This window comes from Doryrhamphus excisus, linkage group LG15 (genome assembly GCF_037039965.1).
Source record: "Doryrhamphus excisus strain RoL-2023G ecotype Guam linkage group LG15, RoL_Dexc_Guam_v1.1, whole genome shotgun sequence".
NCBI lineage: Eukaryota > Metazoa > Chordata > Actinopteri > Syngnathiformes > Syngnathidae > Doryrhamphus > Doryrhamphus excisus.
Window position 1 is genome coordinate 13,755,717 of NC_136371.1, and position 25,859 is coordinate 13,781,575.

Here is a 25,859-nt window from a genome sequence, read left to right on the forward strand (position 1 = left end):
CAATTTTGTTTCCTCTTTTTTGCGTGTTCTTTATGTTCGTGTTCTCATGAGAAAGAAACAAGACACACAAACTATTAGATTTACAAAATGTATTTAAAAATATATTAAACAGAATATAATCGAATGCAATAGAATTAACAATGAATAAGACAGAATAGAGTTGCTGTCCCCCCAAAGATACTGTAGCTCTCCATCATTCCTTGACGAAGCTTATATGCACAAGGTGATGAGCTGGCATCTCTGCTGAGATCTCGGCAGAGATGCCAGCTTATCACATGCTCCCGGCTTGCTTTGTCTTTGCTGATCTGATCTGATATGATCTTACAATATTTTTGCATGGCCTTTGACTAGGGCTGGACGATATGGACCAAAACTCATATCCTGATATATTTAGGTAGAATATTAATACATGATATATATCTCAATATTTTTTCCAGAAACTGAATTTAGACAAAAGTCAAAGCCCAGTCTGGGCTACTTGTAATTACTCACTTGATAAATTATTTGGTAAAATTGTGAATATATTAACACACTCTGGTAACACTTCTACTTCTATGAAACACCATTATATCACATACTAATTATGTTAAAATACCTTTGTTAAATCACACACTAATATTGTTATAATGGTCTGTTGTGCTAAAATCTAAGCTAAGAGTGTCCCTCTGCTGTCAAATCTATGACTGCATTATGGTAACTCTATTGGTACATGTCACTTGATTAATGAAACATCAGTAAAAGTATTTTTTATCCGACAATACTCCCTTTGTCATAAGCAAGGATTAGAAAAGTTATCTTAAACATCGGAAGGGCTTTGGTGGCAGTGTATGGTGATGTTTTGGGGCTGCTTTGCTACTTCTGGTCCCGGATACCTTTGATTGTATGCATGAAATCTGAACTACCAAAGAATTTTGGGACACAATGTATGGCTCCGTGTTAGAAAGTTGAGTCTCTGTCAGACTTGATGGGTCTTACAGCAGGACAATGACCCTAAGCACACTTCAAAAAGTACCCAGAAATGGCTTAAGACAAAGCACTGGAGAGTTCTGAGGTGGGCAGCAATGAGTCCAGACTTAAATCCTATAAAACACCTGTGGAGAGATCTCAAAGCTGCACCTCAAATTAAGGATATCGGGCTGATATTTGCGTTCTTTACTTGAATCGGTATCGGCTGATAGGCACGTGGTTTTGCCGATGTATTTTTCCGCCGCATGATTTACAGACAGGCATCCGCCGGGCAGCTTTGTGTTGCCGGAGGACCCTGCAACACACGCAGTCGTGGTACCCCTCCCACGCGCAACAGTGGTGAATCACAACAAGGGTACGTTTTCAACTTTTAATTAGCCTCTAACAGTTAAACTTAGTTGAAATCTTGCCACCTGCTTTGAAATAGGAAACATGAACGGCAAGTGCATGCAATATCCGTGCTTGGAAAATATAGTTTAGTTTGTGGTCTGAAAACCAGGAATGCTGCTGAATGCTTCATCTTTAAAAGTGCCTACCGTTGGATTTAGGGAGCTGTTGATGTAGTTGGAGGCTAATGTGTACAGCTGTTACCAACATCAGTTTAATGGCAACGTTGTCAATTCAGTCCCATGGTGTTTGTAGGAGTTTCATTCAGCCAACGCCGGGCTGAGGTTAAATGCGTGTCGTGTTATGTGTGTGCGCTCTCTCCGAGCACGCACGCACACACAGAATGAATTGGAGCAGCCGTGTCTGCTATCAGAGGTCGTTAGGGTGCACAACACGAACTTTAATGATGAGAGAAATGTTTTATATATATCGCACTAAATTGTGTCAGTGTGATGTGTTTGTGTGTGTGGAGGCGGGGGGGGGCTGCGTCTCACTGCGGAGGAGCAGTTATTACATGGATATTGGTTAAAATCTAAACTACGACAGAAATGTTTTGCACATGGTTGAATATTTATTCCTTTTAAAGTTGATAATGCCGTTTAAATGTGTGTTTAAGAAAGCTGAATCCTACTGTATCCTACAATCCTTCAGTGTTTACATTTCAATAAATATTTGTTTAAACTTGAGACCTGTAATATTTATCATTATAATTTTTTCATGTAAATTGAGGGAGCAAAAGCAGTATCGGCCCCAAATATTGGCCCAAGCAAAATCGGAAATCGGCTAAGGCTGGTGGAAAAAAATCAGAATCGACATCGGCCTGAAAAAAAACATATTGGTCGATCCCTACTTCAAATCAAATAGACATGGAACAGTTGGCAAAAAAGAGTGGGCCAAGACAACCTAAACAGTCCAGTTGCAATCGATTTGAATGCTAAGAAGTGTAAGAAACTTGTTGATAGTTGGAGGAAGCGTTTGACTTCAGTTATTCTTTTCTGCTAATTATTTTTCCCTGTCCACTTCTGTTTTTTTTCCAGCTTTTTTTCCATGGATTTACAATGCAAAGAAAGTAAACCAGCATGTGAATACTGAAGCATTGGTAACTTTTTTACATTTTTCTGGGAGAAGTGGTGCATTCCCTGACAGAAGCACAGTAGTGCCAATGCTTTTGGCCATTACTTAAGGTAGAGGAGTAATAGGCAGAATATCTGTCATCATCCTGTGACAGGAAATTATGTCATTTCTTTCCAATAGTTGAAAAACAATTCCGATACTATTAATGGGCAATAGAAATGATAAGTGAAGAAATACAAATTCAAATACAGTATGAATCTCTTACGGCCTTGCATATTGATGACATAATTATCAACAAGTTAGTTCTTAGTAAAAATGACTGAGCTTCAACAGGAGAAGTGTTTGGTGTCAGCGCACAACGTCCAACCTGGAACCAGATCCCTTCCTTTTTTCTGCAGCCAAAGGGAATGTGAATTGCATTGGGCCTGATGCGAGTGCAGATACTTTCAATCAGTCAGGCTGTTACACATCCAGTTTGAGGAGGGGGTGAGGGGGACCCCCAGGGAGGGGGGCCCCCAGAGGATTATTGTGCCTCCATAAGAACGGTGTTGGCCATCTTCAGTCTCCTTCTTCAAGTAGCACGCGGTCATCTGAAGGGACTCTTTGTGGTGAGGGGCTTTTCCCGCGGAGATGAAATGATGACGTGACGCAGTTGGTGACTTGGCACGTCACATGCAGGAAGTAGTTGCTCCTCCAATCTCTTCCCAGCCTGTGGTCCTCTGGATGTACTGGAACTGGCTCCTTCCTATCGCTAATACTATGCTTGATGCTAAACTGATCGTTCACTAGAAACTACAGTGACTGTTTTTGACTAACTTTTAACATGGGTGACTATGTTTAATGTAATTTAAATGATGGCAACTAAAACCTCATTTATATTATGCGAACAGGTTTGCTGAGAAACTGAGTCTGAAAGATGCTAACTGTCTCACTTCTTGAGTTAGTGAACTATTGACAAACTACTGTGCATGTACTTAAGTTTTTATATTTTTTATTTTGCTGTTGGATGACAAGAGAAGTGTCCAGTTGCTCTGCTACACCCCCAACAACATTGCTGGTATAATTAACAACCTTTGGTGACAAAAAGAATTGCACTCAATCCAATCTGCATTTTATTATTAATTGATCCACCAACACAAACAAGGCCCGTCCCCACCTGATTACAAGTTTTACACCTCAGAAATTTAATTATATCGACACTCTCTAACACTTTTACTTCTATGAAACACTATATCACCACATACTAATTATGTTGAAATTACCAAAAGTTGTGCTAAAATCGACATTATCAAAACTGCATTATGTCAACTCTGCTAGTACATGGCACGTGATTAATGAAACATCAGTCAAGTATTTTTTTTTTAAATCTGACAGGCGCCATAAACTATAAATGTCATTTCAGTGGGAATGTCCGATAATATCGTCCACCAATGATAATCTGCCCAATATCAGTCTAGAAATCGGATATCGGTATCAGGATTTTCCCTTTAGGAGAACCGATGTAGAGAATTTAGCATTAACGTTGCATTTGTGGAGAGTGCAGCAAAATGCAGTTTTGTGTTGCTCAAAAGGATATTAAGTCCCACTCAGAGGTCATAATGAACTCAACAGTTCATTGAAAATATGGGGGGGTTAATATTCCACCTACCATTCTTTCTCACAGTGTCTTAAATAATGTGCTAAAACATCACACAGCAATGTAATATGTAGATAACAACAGACAACATCCATCCAGTCATTTTCTACCGCTTATCCTCACATGGTTAAGATAATAACGTAATTAATCTCACACAGTCGTGATAATTCACATTACATCAGGTATAGAGCAACAATAGTGCCTTTAACAAAAAAATCAATTATCATATTTTCTGCACTGTAAGGGGCACTTAAAAGTCTTACATTTTCTCAAAAATCAATGATGTGCCTTTTCGTGTAGTGCGCCTTATGTGTATGTATATATGTTGTTCTACTTGGGCAAGCGCTCCGCTTGAGTGCGCGTAAACCATTTCCTGCTGGCACAGGGATGTAATGCTACGCTGGCAGCGATAAACCAATCAGAGAACTACACAGAATATGCATTGCACATATCCTCACATCCGTCACGGTCCAACAACACCGCTCCTATCTCTCCTGTGAAAGCGACCTAACGACAACAGACTCGGACAATAATGAGAGAACCGGCATGTATGATGGCGAAATTGACATAAACACGGGAGGAAGCACCGAGCGAGTTACACACAATAAGTTGAATGGACTACCTAACGGCAACAGACTCCGACAATGATTGAAGAGAACTCGGCATGTTCGATGGCATAATTGACGTGAACACAGAGGAAGCGCCAGGCAAATTACACCACCAATAATTGTTTGGAAAATATGGTAACTCTTTCCATAAATCAAGGCACAGGACACACAAGTGTATTCTTATAAAAATATATAATACATGAATGATCTGTTCTAATCTATTTTATCATTCACACAAACAAATCATATGAAAATGTCATGTGACCAAGATTGACATTTTGGCTACATGGGCGGTGCCCACGGCTGCTTCTTGTCAAACATTTCTACAAAGGATGTCTTTGTTTTTGTTAGTTCATCCATCCATCCATTTTCTATGCCGCTTATCCTCACGATGGATGCGGGTATGCTGGAGCCTATCCCAGCTGTCGTTGGGCGAGAGGCGAGTACACTCTGGACTGGTGGCCAGCCAATCACAGGGCACATATAGACAAACACACTCACATTCATACCTATGGAGTCGTCAATTAACCTAACATGGGGGAGGAAACCAGAGTACCTGTATTAAACCCATGCTTGCACGGGGAGAACATGCAAACTCCACACAGAGATGGTTTAACATCCTACACCTGGCAAGAGCTTTTGAATATTACTATTATCAATATTTTGCTGTGCAATGTTTTTATCACTGATCTTGACTCTTAACTGGAGTCTTCATACACACCAGCCACCCGCAGTAAGACACTTTTAGACATCAACGTTTTCACCGAGACTAAACTAAACAGTCCTGGATAATGATATTGGGCTAACATTCCGCCACACACTTTAGGCTGACAGTATGGAGATGGAACCAGCAACACAAGGGGTGCATCTATACTGTTATTAGTTTATAGAAGCATTTTAGCCTTTTTCTTTGAGGTGGAAAAAGTTACAAACGACATCTGTTTATTTGTAGGTATCACTATTGGTGGTGCTCTTAAAAAAACAAAACAATATTGGCCTATTAGTAAAAAAAATCTAACAAGTCAAAATTGACATTGGAAATCCTGAGTTGAAAAAATACCTGTTTTCCTTTTGTGGAAGGTTTTTAAAGCTATACCGAAAACGGTAGACCATTTTTTAGGTGGACATTTTCACTCAGTCCACAACTTGTCAGCCGTGTTAATCTCGCATTTTCTCTTTCATCTTCAGTTCAGGCTATTTTTGCCAGTTGATGCAGTTGATGGCAACAGCCAAAAAAGAAAGTGATTGTGTGCTCGGAAAAGAGTGCTTTTCTCAGTCACACACTCATACAAATAGTTGCAATCTGTCTGTCGCCCCCCTATTCCTCACACCTCCTCCTACAGATCTGTTTTCTAGTATTTGCTTGTAGAGAAGTAAAAACAAGGAGTTCTGGAAATACTGCAGCATCGATGTGCTCATCTGGTCTCTGTGTTTCGCTGTCGTTTAACGTCTCAGCAGACACGGTGACTCAGGGGAGGATCTCAAATGCACACAAGCTGGCTGATAAATGCACACGGCGGCTGCGGTAAAGAGCAGATGGATGGGGGGCTGGTCCAAGATAAAATATTTCAGCCCTGAGTAGACCCCATGGTGTACTTGCTCTGCCGCTGTTTAGTGTTTTTTTTTTTTTTTTTTTTAGCACATTACTGTTGTAATTATACTGCATGTTTTGGTATGATGTCTTTTTAGGACACAGATGCCATACCCATGAACTCACTTTATGAAATTGGCATTTCTGCAAATGTTCTTTGCAAATGTATTAGCTGTATCTTCACATTACCGACAAAGGGCTTCCCTTTACAGTGTAGCAGTGTGAAAATGGTAAGAAAATAAATAAATAAATAACAGCTGGGGTAGGCTCCCTGCCACCCTCGTAAGGAGAAGCATTATAGAAAATGAATGAATGAATTTCGGCAGATTAGGCTCCAACATACCACCGACCCTGGTAAGGACAAGCAGTATATACAATATATATGATATATATAATACAATGCAATATATCAGCAGCATTCTTGATTGAGCTGTCCCCTTTGCAACATTAAAAATACTAATTAGCAAATGAGTAATTCAGACCCGTCACCGTTAAAAAAAAATATATTGACCTTTTGTGGAGAATATTGTTGCACAAAGGGTAATACATTGGATCCTTGTTTATCATCATAATGCAGTTCCAGTTGGCACTCAAACTAAAATGTACTCTAACATAAGCAATTTTTCCCAGAAGAAATCATGCAATTCCAATGAATCCATTCTGGACATCCCAAACTGTTAACACATTACACTCTTTAAAATAGCTTCACATGCAGGAAACAAACGTGCAAAATGTAGGAATGGAAATACGTGAGTGATGAATGAACATGTATGGTCACTTTTACCTTGATTGAAGACTTGCTTGTTGCGGCCGTGAAGCTGCGAGAGCCCCTCTGTGTTTTCTTTAATCTCACCTTTGTCAAAATTCTGGCATTGGCAACTTTCTTTACCTCCATTTTGTGTTATTTTGCTCCTGTGCTCAATAAGAAAACCAGAGACGTGTGAGACTAACTTTGTAAGTTAGCAAAGAGCTACCAAGTCAACTGGTGATGACATCGTAGATAATGGTAATGGAGCTGCGGGATAATGACTTCTGGTTCCAATTTCCATGCTAACACTCTGCTTACGGGGGAGTTGTGTGATTAAAAGTCCATTCCAAACACAGTTGGACTTAATAACATGACAAAACGCACGATATATTGTATGCTAACTGGGAAATGTGAAATGACAACTGAGGCCGGATTTTTGCACACATTGAAACCAATAGCCTACTCGACTATGAAATAGTCGGCATAAATGTTTGCACTTTTGAACAATTCTTTTGTCGTAATGTGATTGGTTTGTTGTGAGGTGGGACAATCTCTACACAAGTTTAAGATTGCTCATTATTGTGCACTATCCAGAAAAAAAAGCTCATCGTATTGTTGTGGCATGTAATGTATGCATATAAGATGTACTGTAATATTAGACCTTGTGATCAAGACATTGCATTATTTCAATAATTGAGTGAGGGGCAAACCAATAGAAGGATAGATGCTTTAGTTAAATGAAAATGTAATTAATGAAGGAAAATGACCAGCCGAGGGAAATGGGAAGAGGAAAAAGGCAGAATGGAAGTGTTTTGGAGGCTCTCAGCAAACGAGTCTGATGCCAGAGACTCTGATAAGTGCTGATGTCGTTTTTAAACTTTCAAGCCTGTCAAAGGGACATCTGCTCAGTGTATCTGTCTCTTTGTTTATAGTTGTCTCCTATCTTTGCTTCAATCACTTGCGTGTGTATGTATATTGGTCTGCCAATGTTTTTATGACTGTGGTGTGTTTGAATTCCTGTGCCCGATGAGGAGGGTTGTGGCCAATGTAGCTGTGGTGTGTTTTTCCGGTCATTGTAGTGCCACGCACACACTTATTTTCGGTGTGGTATGAGTGTGTGTTAATGTGCACAGTGCCGCAAGGACCTCAGAGGAATCCTCATGATCCACTTATGACTGTCATGTGACTCTTACTCGCAGTGGGATAATTCTTGCTTTGTTTTGTCTTGTTCAGGAGTCGACAACCTTTACTATCAAAAGAGGCATTTTATCCTATGCTCACTAAAGGAAAATAGACTGGACTCGCAAAACGTAATTTAAAAACAATATCCTATAAACTTTCTAAAGTTTGCCAGTTTTAGAAATGTAATGCACCTTGCAGATCTAAACGCAGCATCCTTCTACCAATATATTCACTATCTCTCCTCTGGACATGCCCGAACTATCTCAGTCTGGCCTCTCTGACTTTATCGTCAAGGCCTCTAACATCCCTCTGATGGAGTCGTTCTTGATCCTATCCGTCCTGGTCACTCCCAATGAGAACCTCAGCATCCTCATCTCTGCTACCTCCAGTTTTGCTTCCAGTCTTTTCCTCAGTGGCACTGTCTCTAGACCAAACAACATGGCTGGTCTCATCACAGTTTTGTATACCTTTCCTTTCATTTTAGCTGAATCTCTTCTATCACACATCACGCCTGACACTTTTTGTCACCCATTCCATCCTGCCTGCACACGCTTCTTCATCTCCTTTTCACAACCTCCATTGTTCTGGACTGGTGACCACAAGTACTTAGACTTGTCCACCTTCTGTATCTCTTTTCTCTGTAACCTCACTCTTCCACTCAGGTCCCTCTCATTCATACACATACTCCATCTTGCTGCGGCTAATCTTAATTTCTCTCCTTTTCAGGGCAAACCTCCACTCTTCTAGTATCTCCTCCACCTGCTCCCTAGTTCTCACTACAAATCCCAATGTCATCTGCAAACATCATAGTCCATGGAGATCCTTGTCTAAGCTCTTATCAGCCTGTCCATCACCATACATAGCAAACAAGAAGGGGCTCAGAGCTGATCCCTGATGCAATCCCACCGTCACCTTGAACTCTTCTGTCACACCTCCAGCACATCTTACCCCTGTCTTCCAGTCCTCATACATGTCCTGCACCACTTGAACATACTTCTCTGTCACTCCAGACTTCCTTATACAATACCACAGTTCCTCTCTAGGCACCTGTCATAGGCTTTCTCCACATCTACAAAGACACAATACAGCTCCCTCTGACCTTCTCTGTACTTCTCTATGAACATTCTTAAAGCAAATACTGCATTTGTAGTACTCCTTTTTTGGCATAAAACCATACTGCTGCTCACAAATGCTGACTTCTGCCCTTAGTCTAGCTTCAACTACTCTTTCCAATAACTTCATGGTATCGGTCATTAGCTTTATACCTCTGTAGTTGCCACAGCTCTGCACATCGCCCTTTTTCTTGAAAATGGCCACCAACACACTTCTCCTCCATTCCTGAGGCATCTTCTCACCACCTGAGATCCTATTGAACAACCCGGTCAGGAACTTTACTGCTACCTCTCCTAGACACTTCCGTACCTCCACAGGTATACCATCAGGACCAAGGCCCTCCCCACTCTTCATCCTTTTCAATGCTCTTCTCACTTCCTGTTTACCAATCTTTGCAATGTTCTACTCTTCCTTCTCTCTCCTTTTCCCCATACATCAACTCTTTAAAGTACTCTTTCCATCTTCCCATCCCACTACTGGCATCTGTCAGTACACTTCCATTCCTATCCTTGACCACCCTAACCTGCTGCACGTCCTTCCCATCTCTGTCTCTCTGCCTTGCTAACCTGTAGAGATTCATCTCTCCCTCCTTACTGTTCAACCTAGCGTACAAGTCATCATAGACCTCTTGTTTGGCCTTTGCCACCTCTACTTTCACCTTACCATTCATCTCTCTGTACTCCAGTCTACTCTCTTCAGTCCTCTCCACGTCCCACTTCTTCTTAGCTAGCCTTTTTGGCCGTATACACTCCTGCACCTCCTCATTCCACCACCAAGTCTCTTTGTCTGCTTTCTTTCCAGATGACACACCAAGTACTCTCCTACCCGTCTCCCTGATCACATTTGCTGTAGTTGTCCAGTCATCTGGAAGCACCTCCTGACCATCCAGAGCCTGTCTCAACCCCTGCCTAAAAGTCCTACAACACTCTTCTTGTTTCAGCTTCCACCATTTGGTCCTCTTCATCTTCCTCACCATGAGGGTCCTTCTACACCCCCCCATCCTGTGCTGTCTGGCTACACTTTCACCTACCACTACTTTGCAATCATTGATCTCCTTCAGATGACAGCGTCTATACAAGATGTAGTCTACCTGTGTACTCCTACCTCCACTCGTATAGGACACCCTATGTTCCTCTCTCTTCTGGAAGAACGTATTCACTACAGGCAAAGTCAACCACCATCTGTCCTTCTGCGTTCGTCTCCTGAATACCAAACCTGCCCATCACCTCTTCATCATCTCTATTTCCTGCACCAACATGCACCATTCAAGTCTGCCCCAATGACAACTCTTCCCCTTCTAAGGATGCTCTGCATCAATTCATCAAGGTCCTTTTTTCCTCCAACTGCCATCCTACTTGTGGGGCATACTGACAGCATAAACTGTCGATGTTCTAAACAGTACCTGTAACACAATGTGAACTTGTTGTTTTAACTGCACATAGTTACATAGTTATTTGAAATACTGTATTAATGGAAAGTTTCATAAATTTCTGTCCAAACTACTAAATTGTATCAGTTCCTTTAGTCCCTAAGTTGCAAAAGTGGGGTACACATTTCCCCAGGGGTATGCCAATTGTTTTGGGGATACATTCATAAAAATTAACAACAATTAGCACCTAACACTCACAATTACGAGTGCGCCTGAACCCCTATGGTGCAAGGAGAACAGCAGAAAGAAGTCACAGCATGAAGTTGTTCATTGCTCATTCATTGTGTGCATTATATGAACAAATAATTACGTTTGAGGATTATTCTGTGCATTAAAACTCTTTAACCGCCAAAATTGCATCACGCAACATTTCAGCAAATATGGAGGAAATAGTAGTTAATACTTTTTACACCACGAGAGCGCGCCAGCGAGTCTACCGCCGCAGTCACCTAGCAGCATATACTTTCACTGGTGCTTTCCTTAACCATATTTGGGGTGGCACAAGGGGAGGTGGTGAGTTGTCAAGCACCGCTCACAGTGAGAGGAAGAGCGGGAATGTGAAAAAAACGGAGATTGCAGCATAGCTGGTCGACCATAGCTGGTCGAGTTCTCCAGAAAAAAATGAACTGCTAATTGACAGATCACAACTGAGAATATAATGACCCGCAAGCATGATATTCACAGGCATAATAGATACTTTCTATCTATGAAATAATAGCGGCGTGTAATGACTATTGAGTGCTGTTCAAGATACCGCTGGAAGTGACAATGATAATGGTTGGGCGTGCTGGAGAGATGAGGAAGAGTATCACAAGTGGATCAGAAATTTTGATGAGCTGGTTTCGTGGAGACAGGGATCTGACAAATTCTGACCTGATGATGTCATAATATGCACATTAGATGAGTTTTAGATGACATTTAGATTAGATGACATTTAATCCCATCACAAACTTCTGCTCATATAATCTTGAACCATTGTCAAGCTACAGCCTTTGAAATACTCTGGCAGTCAATAGAAAGTATGAGACATATACAGTATATTGTCACAACTAGTGAGCTGGACCTGAGCCCAAAATGAAGAGGCAAAAATGTTTATTCAACAAAAGGTGTCCTTGCAGCAAATGTAATTAATTGTAATGGTTTTATTTCATTTGAACATGCATCAGATTACAAGTGCATCACATAATTTCATGAGTTCTCTTCCTGCTTTCCTAATATAGTTGACGTTGGTTTTTTTTGGGGGGGGGGTTGTCACGTACTGAAGTACGAGGTGATATGACCATACAGTGACATAATGGGTACCATAGTAACTGTCAATATAGTGATATGTATAGCACATCATGACTGGTTCAAGACTCTTCATCCTTGTATTTAGCAAACATCAACTGCTTGCATTGTTTTTTGAATTCGCTCAAGGGTCTTACTCAATGCATTCCATAGTTTGATTCCGCATACTGAAATGCTATGGCTTTTTAACGTAGTCCTAGCATATAAGTGTTTCAAATTTAGTTCTTCTCCTCTCTTGTAGAGAAGTATTGGATGGCATTTTTATGTAATTAGTCGTTTTTAGCCTTATGCATTATTTTAGCTGTTTGGAACTATATCAGCAAGTTTAAGTAATTGTGATTTTAGAAATAAGGAGTTAGTGTGTTCTCTGTAGGCGGCATTATGAATTATCCTTACTGACCTATTTTGCAGTACATTTAGCGAGTGAAGATTCCTTTTATAGTTATTACCCCATATTTCCACACAATAAGTAAGATATGGTAGAACCAGAGATCAATAAAGAGTGTGGAGTGATTTCTGATTGAGAACAAATTTTGCTTTGTTCAATATTGAAATATTTCTGGCCACCTTATGTTGTATATTTGTATTTTCATGTATTGTGATCCCCAGAAATTTATTTTCCTTCACCCTTTCAATGTCCACACCATCTATTTGTATTTGCTGGTGTGTGTCTTTTGTGCTGTTACCAAACAGCATGATTTTAGTTTTACTTAGGTTCAAGGACAATCTATTATCATCAAACCATTTTAGTGTGACCATTTCTTCTCTGACCTTTCTAATGATTTCATCTGTACTCCCTCCAGAACAAAAAGCAATAGTATCATCCGCAAATAATACCAGCTTTAAGTCTTTCGTGACTTTGGAGATATCATTAATGTACAAGTTGAACAGTTTTGGTCCCAGTATTGACCCCTGGGGAACTCCGCATGTAATATATGAACTTGCAGATGTGTATTCTCCTAGCTTTACGTATTGCTTCCTGTCAGCTAAGTAGCTTTTGACCCAGTTCAGAACTAATCCTCGTATTCCGTACCTTTCTAATTTAGTTATTAGGATGTCATGATTGATTGTATCAAAGGCTTTTGTCAGATCCATGAATACTGCGGCTGCACACTTCCTCTGATCTATAGTGTTAGTGATTTCCTCCGTAATTTTGATCAGTTGCATGGATGTAGAAATGTTAGCTGTGTATCCATACTGACTTTCTGATAGTAATTTGTTCACATTAATAAATTTATCCAGCCTATTGTTGAATAGCTTCTCAATAATTTTGGAGAATTGTGGGAGTAAGGAGACTGGCCAATAGTTTGTAAATTGGTGTTTGTCACCATTTTTAAAAATTGGAACAACCTTAGCTGTTTTAATTTCTTGGGGAAATCTTCCGGTCTGAAAAGATAAATTACTGATGCACATCAGCAGCTCTACAATCTTGTTGACTACCGTTTTTATAGTGTCCATTTCGATGTAAACAAGAAACTAACAGCCCGGCCTCTTGCGACAACGATCAATTCCAGAGAATGGTCAGTCCCACCTTGACCCTTACGGGCGAGCTTCGGCGATGAGCCAGTCAGACGAAGCACTTGGCAATGCAGTGATCAGGGCTCCTGCAGTAGAGCTGACCCTGACTCTGTCTAAAGTCTTTGACCATAATCCTCATACCCCCCAAAAAAACTCATACCTCCAAGCCTCAATGACTCAGGCCATCGCACTCACCCCAATGGTGATGAAATGCTTTGAGAAACTGAGAGGCGGGCCAACCTGGACTGGTCGCCAGCCAATCACAGGTGTGTGAGGAAACTGGAAACCACACACACACACACACAAGAAGACCATGCAAACTCCACACAGAGATGTCCGAGCATCATCCACTACTTTTTGTTGTATTATAACAATGACAAAAAGATATTCATTTCTATTCTCTTGCAGTAATTGTGAGGAATTCCTTGATAATGCCTTTCATAATCAGCTGTTTACTTTCCAATAAGGTGTTGAAATAGGCTTCTATATCACTGGTGGCCAATTGTGAGTGTTGTCTTACCAGTGGAGGTTATTTAGCTTTTACACTGACATAACATGCATTCAGTGTCCATGGAGAAGATATACACTCATGGTAATCCACTTCCCGGGTGTCTGTGGGCATCAGTTATACACAGTGGCTGTAAAAACGTCTCTTTTCTCTGAGTGACTAGGAGTGGATGTATAGTGAGTGTGCTTGTATCACTGTGTGCATGCAGGGAGGAAAACTGCCTTTCAGGTCTTATCAGTGAGCCAGCAGAGTGGGGCCGATCACCTAACACTGCTGAGCTATCAATGTGGAGGTTTTTTTGGGGGGGGGCAGGGTTTTTCCATTTTCTTTCTTGCAAAGGTGTGCCTAAGGGGAGGAAAGCGGAAAGACAGTTAGGTGAGGCAGCTATGTGCAATAGAATGATTAAGAGGTAGCGTAGGGTATTTAGGGTAGGGTAGGGTTTGGCATGTGGACAGCATGGTCTTTTGTTACAGCCATAGCATACAATGTCATTCAAGGTCTCCTTTTTTGCTTAATAATCGTACTTTGATTGGTAGTGGGGATGGCACTGTGTCGCTTTCTAATCTCAAGTGTGTCATGATAATTGTGTATGAGTTGATCATGCTTGTGCAAGTTACATTAACCTCTTAAGCGCTGGGCCATGTTTCTCGAGAAATTACATTCAAAAGAAATCAAGATTTTTTTCCCCTCATCCACAAAGTCTACGTGGGTGATACTGGTATCAAAATAAAGTGGACAGGTTGACATCATTTTAAAATGAACATATTGATGTTACTCTGTAACAGTGTAATTTTACAGCAGTTTTCATAATTTTTTGGCTAAAATGTATGTTAATTTGTCATAAAAATTTATTGACTTTTAGTATAGTTTTCGTAAATTTAACAATATTATAGTTAACTAAAATTACAGTAAATCCAGTCATCTAAAATATAAAGCATAAAAGATAAGGCATCTTTAAAGTTTAATTTTAACCACCTTCGTTTTTGGCTACCTGCAAAATTGCTGTTGCAACCTAAAAACATGAAACATCTGATTATCAGATTGTTACGCGTGCAAATTACAATTATGCAGCTATCCTTGATTTTTCCGTTGCTTCCTCAAAGGGGACCTGTACTTTTTTGGAATTTTGCTCATCATTCACAATTCTTATCACATATATATTAACACATATTTCTTTCCCTTTTCTGTGCATTCAAGCATGAGAAAATGACTTAATATGAGCTAGCTAATAGTAGACGTCATGGGAAATATGTATTTTGATGCTAAAGGCCTCATAACAAAATGTAAATGTTCCATTTATATAACAGACTTATGTATATTTTATATATATTAACCAAGCTACAGTTATTGTAGCAGCTAACACAAAAATATATATTTATCTGGCGGACTAACACGACACATTGCTAGCCCTTTGTGTCAGTGTCACGCACAGACAGAAAAGTGGATACCTCGCGCTCAATTTCACTACGAAGACAAGACGACAAGATGCTGGTTTGCTGTCGGCGGTTTTTACCTGAGGAAAATGGAAAGAAATGTGTTCATGTTTCATAAGGATTATGAATGATGGCCAAAATTCCCTAAAAAGTACAGTTCCTTTTTAAGTCAAGTCCTTTCTTGTTTTTCCCTCCATTAAGAGCTTCTTGGATTCTTTTCCTTAACCCTCTAGTTGTGGATCCGTGCGATCACCAATCTAAGTCTACCCCCAGGTAGCTTAGCTTACAGGACTCTGTGGGCTCGATCTAGCTCTGAGGGGGAAGTCGGGATATCATCGCTGAGGACCTCCAGCAGGAGCTTGTTGATTGAGTGGGTTGATTGTAAAACTAAAATAATGCTTGGTTTGGTAACAGCAGAAAGGACACATACCAGCAAATACAAATAGACGGTGCAGACATTCAAGGGATGAAGAAACATTTCTGGGGATCATAATAGATGAAAAAATGAGCTGGAAACCGCATACTACAAATATACAACATAATGTGGCGAGAAATATTTCAATATTGAACAAAGCAAAATTTCCCTCCACACTCTTTATTGCTCTCTGGTTCTACCATATCTTACTTATTGTGTGAAGATTTGGGCTAAAAACTATAAATGGTAGGGCTGTAAAATTATTCATATTTGAATCAGATTAATCATGGTTCTCAAATTAATTAATCATAATTAATCACCATGTCTCACTATGCTAACAATATCACAGCGTGATACACTCCAATAATACGGTGCCAACAGTGTCTAGCATTGAAGCAGTGAGAAATAACCAGGTTACTCACACTTATATGTTATCACTGTTATCACTAAATATTCAGCTCAGAATAAAGGCATGAAGAGGTGACAGTCTGTGGGACTGTGAGGGGTGCTAGACTGTACCGCTGTTTGTCGTCATTACAGGGAGCGGTGGTTGCATGCGTTATTTATGCAAACAGAAAATGTAGGTAATTAAAGGCCATTCCGCGGTCACTAGTCACACTCCCGAGCGTTCCCGAAGACTTCGGGACTACTGGCGAACCCCACTTTCTAATTTTGTGAGTATAGGAGTTGATAATAAATGAATAATCACTTTGGAGAGCTACTTGAAATGCGCTTAGGAGCTCCTGGTAGCTTATGAGTTACTGACTGGAGAACCATGACTTACCGTGTATGAACGTTTATGACGAGTGGTAATAGAGGTCAGTGTTGACTCAGTACTTGACATCGGTAGTGGAAATGTGGTTATTACACTTTTTTTCAGGAATACCCGTGTAAAAAAAAAAAAAAAAATTCTGGTGGGGGGCAGGGCCTGCAGCTTGTGCTCACTGTCAGCGCACTTTGACACCACAAAGAGCCAATGTTGGGGGAAAAAAAACAGCTTAGATGAAATGTCAACGGAGGTTCCACTGTATATCCCAATTAGAGGAAGCCTTATGAATTGTGAAAAATATGTCATGCTATATAGTATTTTATTGTTCATCTGTGTTTTCTGAGTATGAACTTTATTTTGTGATGTCACCATCAGGCCTCACTGATGTGAGCTCCATGCATGAGTGGAAAACACACTAGCGTAAAATGTATATAATTACCATAATTATCCCAGCTAATAGAACTGTTTCTCAACAAGTTAATCAAGGATATTTAATCCTGTCCAACCCTTTATTAGGATTGGATTGGAATTGGATTTGTACTTTCAAGGGTACAAGGATACTTCAAAATTGGTTGGTGCCTGCAGGACTGTGTCACATGCCAATAATCAAAACTTTCCACCATATGGTGACACAGAGGCTCCTCATTTTGAGGCTGTGCATGCAAGTGTCTGTGTGTGAGAGAGAACTGTTGGTTTTAAAACATTTAACATTCATTGGCAGGAAGTTGCGGTTAGAGATTGAACTTGTAGATAAGGGGTTTGGTACTCCTGAGGAGTGATTGTGTGTGTGCGTGTGTGTGTGTATCTCTGCCTACATGTTGGGATTGATATATTCTGTCATCAGAGTGATATCTATTTTTCCTCTAGCTTCCCTTTTACTATAGCTATTGTCTACAGAGATCTTGTAACCATGCAATTCTATTTGTGAGTGAAAGAGGTCAAATTAGAACTTTATCGTCACTGCATTTTGCCACAAGTGTCTAGTCCTGCAAGCCAGGCACTTTGTGCTGAACAAGATAAATGTGATGGGAACTGTAATACAATTACAGATGACAAATCACATCCTGTGGATTTGGAGCTCAGTGGTATTACTCACACGTGCATGCACAAACACACACAGACGTAAATTCATTGGGGGGGTTGCATCATGTTGGGATTGCTTGGTTTTGGATTAGTGACAGAGTGATTGTGCAGAGTTGCAGGTTCACAGGAAAAGCAACTGAACACAGTTTAGCAGCATGGTGCTAGCATGTAGTTCACAATGAAAGAACAAATGCAGTAGTGAAGTGTTATTCCAAGAAACGTCTTAAGTTGCTTGTATGTATATGAGCTGACTCATGGGATTCCAAGTCAGATGTTGATGTGAAGTTCTATGCGGTTGTTGTTCTTCCAAAGTCCAAGTTTGGACTGAATTATTAAACATTTGGAATTGTGTAAGGCATTATACAGGGTCAGGCGAAATGATCTGACACATTTGTAGGTTAAATAAAAGGCAAATAAAGTAAAGAAAGAAAAAAGTGTTTTTATTCTCAAAGTACATATAATGCCATTCTGTTTCATTGTGTTTTAATGAAATCAAACATGAAATCAGTTCTGGCGGTGCAAGGTTGGCCGTTTGATTTTGGTTTGAATGCAGATCCAGTAGCTGTGAAGTAGGTAACCATAACAAGATGGTTTCCAGCTGCTACGGGATCATGTCTACCAAGATTGAAGGGCTAACGGAACGCTGGTTGTGGTGCAGTTACAGATTCCTTTGTTTTGATAAACGTTTCCACAATGAAAGCCCCATCCATGCTCACCAGTCCAATTCATGGCAGCAACGAGAAAAGAAACCAAAAACAAAAGAAACAAAGCAAATGGCATTATATGAAAAAATGACATATGTTCTTTTGGAAAATAAAAACACTTTTTTGTTTCTTTACTTTATTTGCCTTTTATTTAACCTACAAATGTGTCAGCTCATTTTGCCTGACGCTGTCGATGCTGCTAAATTATTATTGTACTGTTGGGCGAGAAGAAACGGGTCACAGACGGGGGGGGGGGGTAAAAACGCGGGTGTTCCTGCCGCCAAGTTCTTCCTGGAGAACCACCAGGAAGCACCTTGCTGTGATCTGCTTGTGGTTCTACATATGAGACGAATGCTAACCTTCCTGTCTTTTTAGCCACGTGTGGTATCGTATGATACCACACCGTATGAATATAAATGATCAGAAACTTGGGCAGTCCAGTATTTAGAGGTTTATGGTTTAGCCCACTGCCTCCAGAGACAGCATGGAAGTGTTCTTGATAACACTTTGCACCTGACCAAGTCCTTAATGTGTTACTGGGAATGTTATATTGTCATGCACTTCACTTTAATGAGCTCAATCTTCATTTTGTTGTTAAGCAGCATTGCTCCCTCGTTTTCTTCCATTATTGTCTGCCCCCCCCCCCCCCCATAACAAATCATCATCAGTGACTCAGTGCATTAGATACGTTTGTGATGCCTTACAATAGGACGCAATTACCATGCTTGGTGGCAGGAACCACTCAGTCAAACTCATCATCTCCTTCTTGTTAGCTAAACTTGAGTTTACCCCAATTTTGTTTCCTCCATCATCAGATTAACATTCCAGTTGTTTGCTTCTTTGGAATGAAAGGCCGGATGTGTTGTTGATCAGAATCGCCTTTATTGTCATTGTATTGCGTACAACGAAATTTGGGTGCAACTTCACGGTGCATTTTGTAGAAAGTAAAATAATAAATAAGGAAAATACAACTAAAATAAGGAATAAGAATATAAATATAAAAAGTGACAGGTGCTGTTCAGAATAAATGTAAATATATGTACATCAAAAACAATAACCTATACAGTAACCAAAATGTGGAATTGCAGTAAACAAAAAAATTGCACCTAATGTACCTGAATTTCAATTGAATGAATGAATCCATTTCACATCAGTCCCATATTGCACATTTTGAAGCTTATTGTACAGAACAGTGAGATGTGTGTTTTAGTGCTTACCATGTCGTTATCATTTTCCAAATTTCTCTTCAAGAAACATCCTCACAAGTTAAAGTAGCAATTTATAAAACACATTTTTTGTAAGGATGATGTCGTATTGCAGAATATACAATTGGCCCTTCTATCAGAAAGTGTCCTTGAGACTGTGGTCACACCCGTTTCCAAGCTTTAAGGTTCACAAATTTGAGGTTGGTGTATGATCAATGGTCCGACTTAAAGTAACGAGTGGTTAGTGCACAGGCCACACAGCTAGGAGACCCGAGTTCAATTCCACCCTCGGCCATCTCTGTGTGGATCTTGCATGTTCTCCCCGGCTTCCTCCCCCATTCCAAAAACATGCTAGGTTAATTGGCCACTCCAAATTGTCCATAGGTATGAATGTGGGTGGGAATGGTTGTTTGTCTATATGTGCCCTGTGATTGGCTGGCCACCAGTCCAGGGTGGACCACGCCTCTCGCCCCAAGACAGCTGGGATAAGCTCCAGCACCCCCGGGACCCTCGTGAGGATAAGCGGATGGATGGCAAATTCCAGAGAAAGATGTGACAGACGAGTCCCAACAAGGCATCTATTTTGAGCTCATTAGTTTCCAACATCTATCAAATATTTGGAACCTCACTAATTTCACTTTGTTCAGCCTGTCAGTAATTTGAGTTTGCTGCTGATATTTTGCACGCATAAATTAAGTAGCAAATCACTCTTCACGGCGTCTGGTGCAAAGTGTAAAAAACTAACAATTGTTACCTTAGTGCTGCTTTAAAAGAAAGAAAAAAAAACAGGTGAGAGAGACTTGAGCATGAATGGACTATTGTGGGCTCTTCCACCTACATACAGTAAACCTAATGTCTTTTTTGGATCTGCTCGACATAAATGATTGACAACTGAGAGCCCAAGAATAAAGTCCCTCTGTGTCTCTATCCACAGTGAATGAGTATGTGTTCATGGTCCAAGCCAGAGGGATCCAGATCAGAGAAAATGTGAAGAACATTGGAGCTCAGGTCCTGGAGCAGGTGGTGAGAGGTGCCTACAGCATCAATGGCACAGGTAAAAGAATATATACCTGCGTACCCTTGAGACCCAATAGAGCTGACCTGATATACGTAAGTGTGTGTTTTATGTGTTTCCAGATTACTCGTATGACTTCAACGTGAGCGAAAGTGATTCTCCCTCCACTACATACCTCCCTGAGGGTTTCACATATATTTATTCACAAGTTTGTCCTGAGAGGCTGCCCTCTATGAGTAAGTTGGTTGCTGCTGTCTTTTGCTTTCTTCAAAGGCCTTAATACTGTACATGAGAACAACGGCAAGAGCAAACGCATGTGTGAAAGTGTTCCTGATTTGTAGTTTTGCGTTTTTGTCACACTTAAATGTTGCAGATCATCAAACCAATTGAACCATTAGTCAATGACAACACAATATTTAAATGAAACATTTTGTTATTAAGGGAGGAAAAAAATGGCCTTATGTGGAATGGCTTGAACATACATTTGTACTATAATACCCAAAATATGAAATAATAATACAAAGAAGCAGAAGACAAATTAAATCGTGGAACTTATTTCTTATTAGTAACACTGTCAATGTAAGGACTGTAAGCACAGTGATCAAATTCAAAATGCAAATGTATGACTGCGTCACTGTATGAATGTAATGTATGAATGTATCACTGCTTGCTCAGGACACCAAGTGGGCAGTGAGACGCTGTTGATGGACTTGACTGCTTATTGGGCTGCCATGCAACTTCATGTCCAAAAATCCAAACGATCCCTTTTACGCCACTCCTTTTTTCAGGCGGAACAACAATTCTCATTCAGTTCAACTCGTATTGACATATTTTCTGAAACAGCGATTGTTAACATATACTAGCGTTATTTGGTGTCCTGCTTTTTGATTGAGAAAAAGTGTAGTAAGCACCTTTTTAAAGTTACTGAGCTGTGGTGATAGAATTAGTATTTTAGTTGTCATTTTATCTTTTTATAATCTAGAATGGTTGCGAGGTTGTATTTCATTTCAGCTGTGACTGACGGTACTTACAAATGTTTTTGTCGTTTCACAGAAGCTTAATATGTTAATTATGCTTCTAATCGCTCAACTGTTAATGTTTCACTTGCATTGCTCATTTTCGCTCACTCAAGTCTTTTGATAATCAGTTTATATTGCTTGTCTTGTTTCCTTCCCGCCTTGCGCTATACACACGCGACTTTGTTCCTGCAACAGAAGGCAGATTGGAGGTGAATATGAGTGAAGTGTCGTTGGAGGATGTGGAGAGATCACTGCTGGGGCAAGACTCCACCATGGCACCCGGAGGCTACTGGAAGCCCAAAGACTGTTTACCCCGATGGAAGGTAAGCAGGTCACTTACTGTACTTTTACCAAAATGTACAAAAGTGCAATGCTAATAGCCATTTTCCACCACAATAAGTGGCTCTAACTGAGTTTTGTAAACACTGGTAGTCCTGCAAAAATAAACCGTGTAATGACCACATTAGACGCCATTGATGCTGTACAATACCTGACGCTACTTCCACAACTCCTTCCAAAGGGCCGTAAAGAGAGCATAATAGGTCCCCTTTAATAGTTAACAGCTGTAACATTCTCCGATGGTGTGTTACACTCCTTATGCTTCTTCTCCAATCACATGTATGACAGACACAATTTTGGTTTTCCTGGCAGATGTTCGTTCATTCATTCATTCATTCATTTTCTACCGCTTATCCTCACGACGGTCGCGGGGGGTGCTGGAGCCTATCCCAGCTGTCTTTGGGCGGGAGGCGGGGCCAGCCAATCACAGGGCACATATACACCACGCAGGCACTGGGAGAACATGCAAACTCCACACAGAGATGGCCGAGGGTGGAATTGAACCCTGGTCTCCTAGCTGTGAGGTCTGGCAGATGTTCAAAAATGTTAATACACCGTATTTTGACGGGAGGGAGCCTTTCATCCATTTCAACCATGGACAGTCACTAGTGTGATAAAAAATGAGGATTGTGCAAAGGAGAATCAACACTCACGGGATTAAACACCTCCGGATTCACGGTTTACAGAGAGGGTCCCGTTTATCACCCTGTTTTTAACGGACTATACCGGACTTCTTTCAAACGATCAGGTAAGCAAAATAATAAATGACGTCGATCTGAGTAACAAATTTTGCTTTATACTCTGAATGTGGCAGCCAATCAAATATCCAGCTAACGTAATGCTGTGTACTTTACCTGACGTTCATGCTAGCTTTAGCCAACAAGTTGTTACTCCACTCACCTTACTTGTTTGTTAGTTTTGCGCGTTGGATGTTGGATACAGTATTCACCTCTGTCGCTGTTAACTTCACGTTGTCAGTCGGATGGATGGCCCCATAGCAACAGTGATACTGCTGTTGCTGCGTACTGTAGTTGAAGAGAGTTTTTGTTTTTAAAAAAAGCGATATAGTCCATCAACGTCCTTCATGCAGGTTAGTAGGAACTCACTGGCGTGGTTAAGTTACACTTATAAGACAATCTCCAACACAAACAAAAGAATACGTGCCATTGTTTTTTCATCATCTTTTTAAGAATAAAAATCATTTGTGAACGTGGACTCCTATATAAAGAGTATTCTACATATTTATGTACTTATATACTGCTTATTAGTAGCTCTATGAGAAATCCATGGTAATTAATAAATCATTCATAAAAAGGCCACATCAAAAACATGGAGACTTTCAGACATTTCATCCAAGAACTTTGGTCAGCGCCCTCATTTCAACCATGCAAACCTTTTATGACCCTACGTCTGAAAAGAATCGCAATCAAGAATAAATAGGACCGGAATCAGAATGAGGATTCTGAATCGGAACTGGAATCTGTCAAATTCAAACAACACTAACCCTATTTATGAACCACACTGCACACATCCGTATTTCCCATGCATTACTGTAAGTGCTGTTCCAGAAATGCACTAAGCATAATTCTTAAATCAGTTCATGAATTTAGTCAATAAATTATTAATTTCATTGAAGCTTAAAAACAGGTTAACAGGTTGGACATTATTATAATGAGCTGACAAATAAGTTAATGAATTTATTGTGTATGTTTTCGTTGTTCCCATGGCGGAACTAAAGATTCTTGTTTTGTGCTGCTAAGTGGCAGCATTAATTGAAGGACAAAGGAGGAAGTTGTAAACGCACAGCACGTCATTTGCACGTACTGTCTAAGTGGGAATCTAACAGTTACATGGATTTCCAAGACTTTAAGGACCTCTTTTTGCAACCAGCAGCCAACGAGGTATATTTTTCCAAGTTGTTAATTAGTCTTTCACGATATTAAGTTTCATTTGCATATGTTTGATATGACGGGATCATTTTGTGACATGTTGTGTGTCATGTCTTGTGTCGTGGAGAGAGCTACAATTACTCTGCTTGTTGTGTGTGCTTTGAGTAACAAATGTCGAGATGTTGTACCAGAAGAAGAGCCATAGAACTACCAAGAGATGTTCTATGTATGCGTTGTTATTCCTGTGGCTCTTTGCTTTTTACTCAGCTCCAAAAGAAGCTGAAAATAGGGTTTGAATCGCTGCCACTGGTTGTGTCAAATAAACAACACAGCTTTCAACTGGCATCAAGTGCATTCCTTCGTCACGTGTGATTTATGATTGTCTGATGTCATTGCATAAAAGATGATTTCAATCTCAAAGCTCCGAAGCACACATGACTGTCAGCTCACATCTCTTCTACCATCCTTGTGTCCTCAGGTGGCAATCTTAGTCCCGTTCAGGAATCGACATGAGCACTTGCCAATCCTCCTGCGACATCTAGTTCCAGTCCTGCAGAAACAGAGGCTGCAGTTTGGCTTTTATGTTATTGAGCAGGTATGCACACACCAAGCTCTTGGAAGGGTACCCTTTCTAACCAGCACGTCCTCGATGACACTTCTTCCCCTCCTGTCCAGGCTGGCATTGAGCCATTCAACAGAGCCATGTTGTTCAACGTGGGCTACAAAGAGGCCATGAAGGACCTGCAGTGGGACTGTCTCATCTTCCATGACGTAGACCACCTCATGGAGAACAGCAGGAACTACTATGGTTGCACGGACATGCCCAGACACTTTGCAGTCAAGCTCGACAAGTACTCCTACATGTGAGTCCTGATACTGTCTCCTTGGGGGTGTTGAGTAAGGGTAGTCCTTGCTTAATATAAATTTAATATGTCTGAATTTTTCCTCTAAGGCTTCCGTATAATGAGTTCTTTGGCGGTGTCAGCGGCATGATGGTGAGACAGTTTCAAAAGATTAATGGATTTCCTAATGCGTTCTGGGGTTGGGGAGGAGAAGATGATGACCTTTGGAACAGGTGAGAACACACACATGCTGCATACATACTTTGTCACAGCTGCACAGCGAACGAGTGGTTAGCGCGCATGCCTCACAGCTAGGAGACCCGAGTTCAATCCGTCGGCCATCTCTGTATGGAGTTTGCATATTCTCCTCGTGCATGCGTGGGTTTCCGGTTTTTCCTCCCCCATTCCAAAAACATGCTAGGTTAATTGGTGACTGGTGCGGTGACTGGTATTCTAGGTTAATTGTCCATAGGTATGAACGTGAGTGTGAATGGTTGTTTGTCTATATGTGCCCTGTGATTGGCTGGCGACCAGTCCAGGAGGGACCCCGCCTCTCGCCCCAAGACAGCTGGGATAGGCCCCAGCACCCCCGCGATCCTCGTGAGGATAAGCGGTAGAAAATGAATGAAACATCGCCAGCTTCCATTTGACACCCCTGCACAAACTGAACCATTGTTGCATTGAAAGGAAAAAGCATCCTGAATGTTGATGGCACACCCTACGATGTGCCATGTGGAAAACATCCCAACTGGGTTCTTCTTGTCATGCCAGTTATGTTGGAAGCCACCAGGACTCTAAAGCTTACATATTTTCTCATCAGAGAATAAAGCTTTCTTCCACCTTCCACCTTTCAATGTCCATGCTTGGTTCTCTCGTGCAAATTCCAAACAGGTAATTTTGTGGTGTTGAAGGGAGATAAGTCCTGCGAAGATGTTCATTGTTCTTAAAACCCTTCTCCCTATACAACAATAACAACCTTCATTTGTCTTGACGGACAGCCAATTGGATGCTCCGGCTCATAGCCGCTGGCATTTTTTGGCGTCTTATCACTCTACATTTTTGTTCCATAATCCTCAGGATTTGTTAGGAGGTTTAAAAT

General features: G+C 40.7%; 1 protein-coding gene across 3 annotated transcripts in view; it reads left to right on the plus strand.

Moving 5' to 3' along the window:
* Positions 1-25,859, plus strand: part of b4galt5 (UDP-Gal:betaGlcNAc beta 1,4- galactosyltransferase, polypeptide 5) — a 55,827-nt gene that overhangs the window by 26,553 nt on the left and 3,415 nt on the right. For all 3 annotated transcript variants that reach the window (XM_078796775.1, XM_058052399.2, XM_078796774.1), the window contains 6 exons: positions 20,591-20,710; positions 20,794-20,907; positions 21,886-22,013; positions 24,397-24,513; positions 24,594-24,781; positions 24,871-24,993. In XM_078796775.1, the coding sequence (XP_078652901.1) occupies positions 20,591-20,710; positions 20,794-20,907; positions 21,886-22,013; positions 24,397-24,513; positions 24,594-24,781; positions 24,871-24,993 (790 nt within the window). The remainder of the gene's footprint in view (positions 1-20,590; positions 20,711-20,793; positions 20,908-21,885; positions 22,014-24,396; positions 24,514-24,593; positions 24,782-24,870; positions 24,994-25,859) is intronic.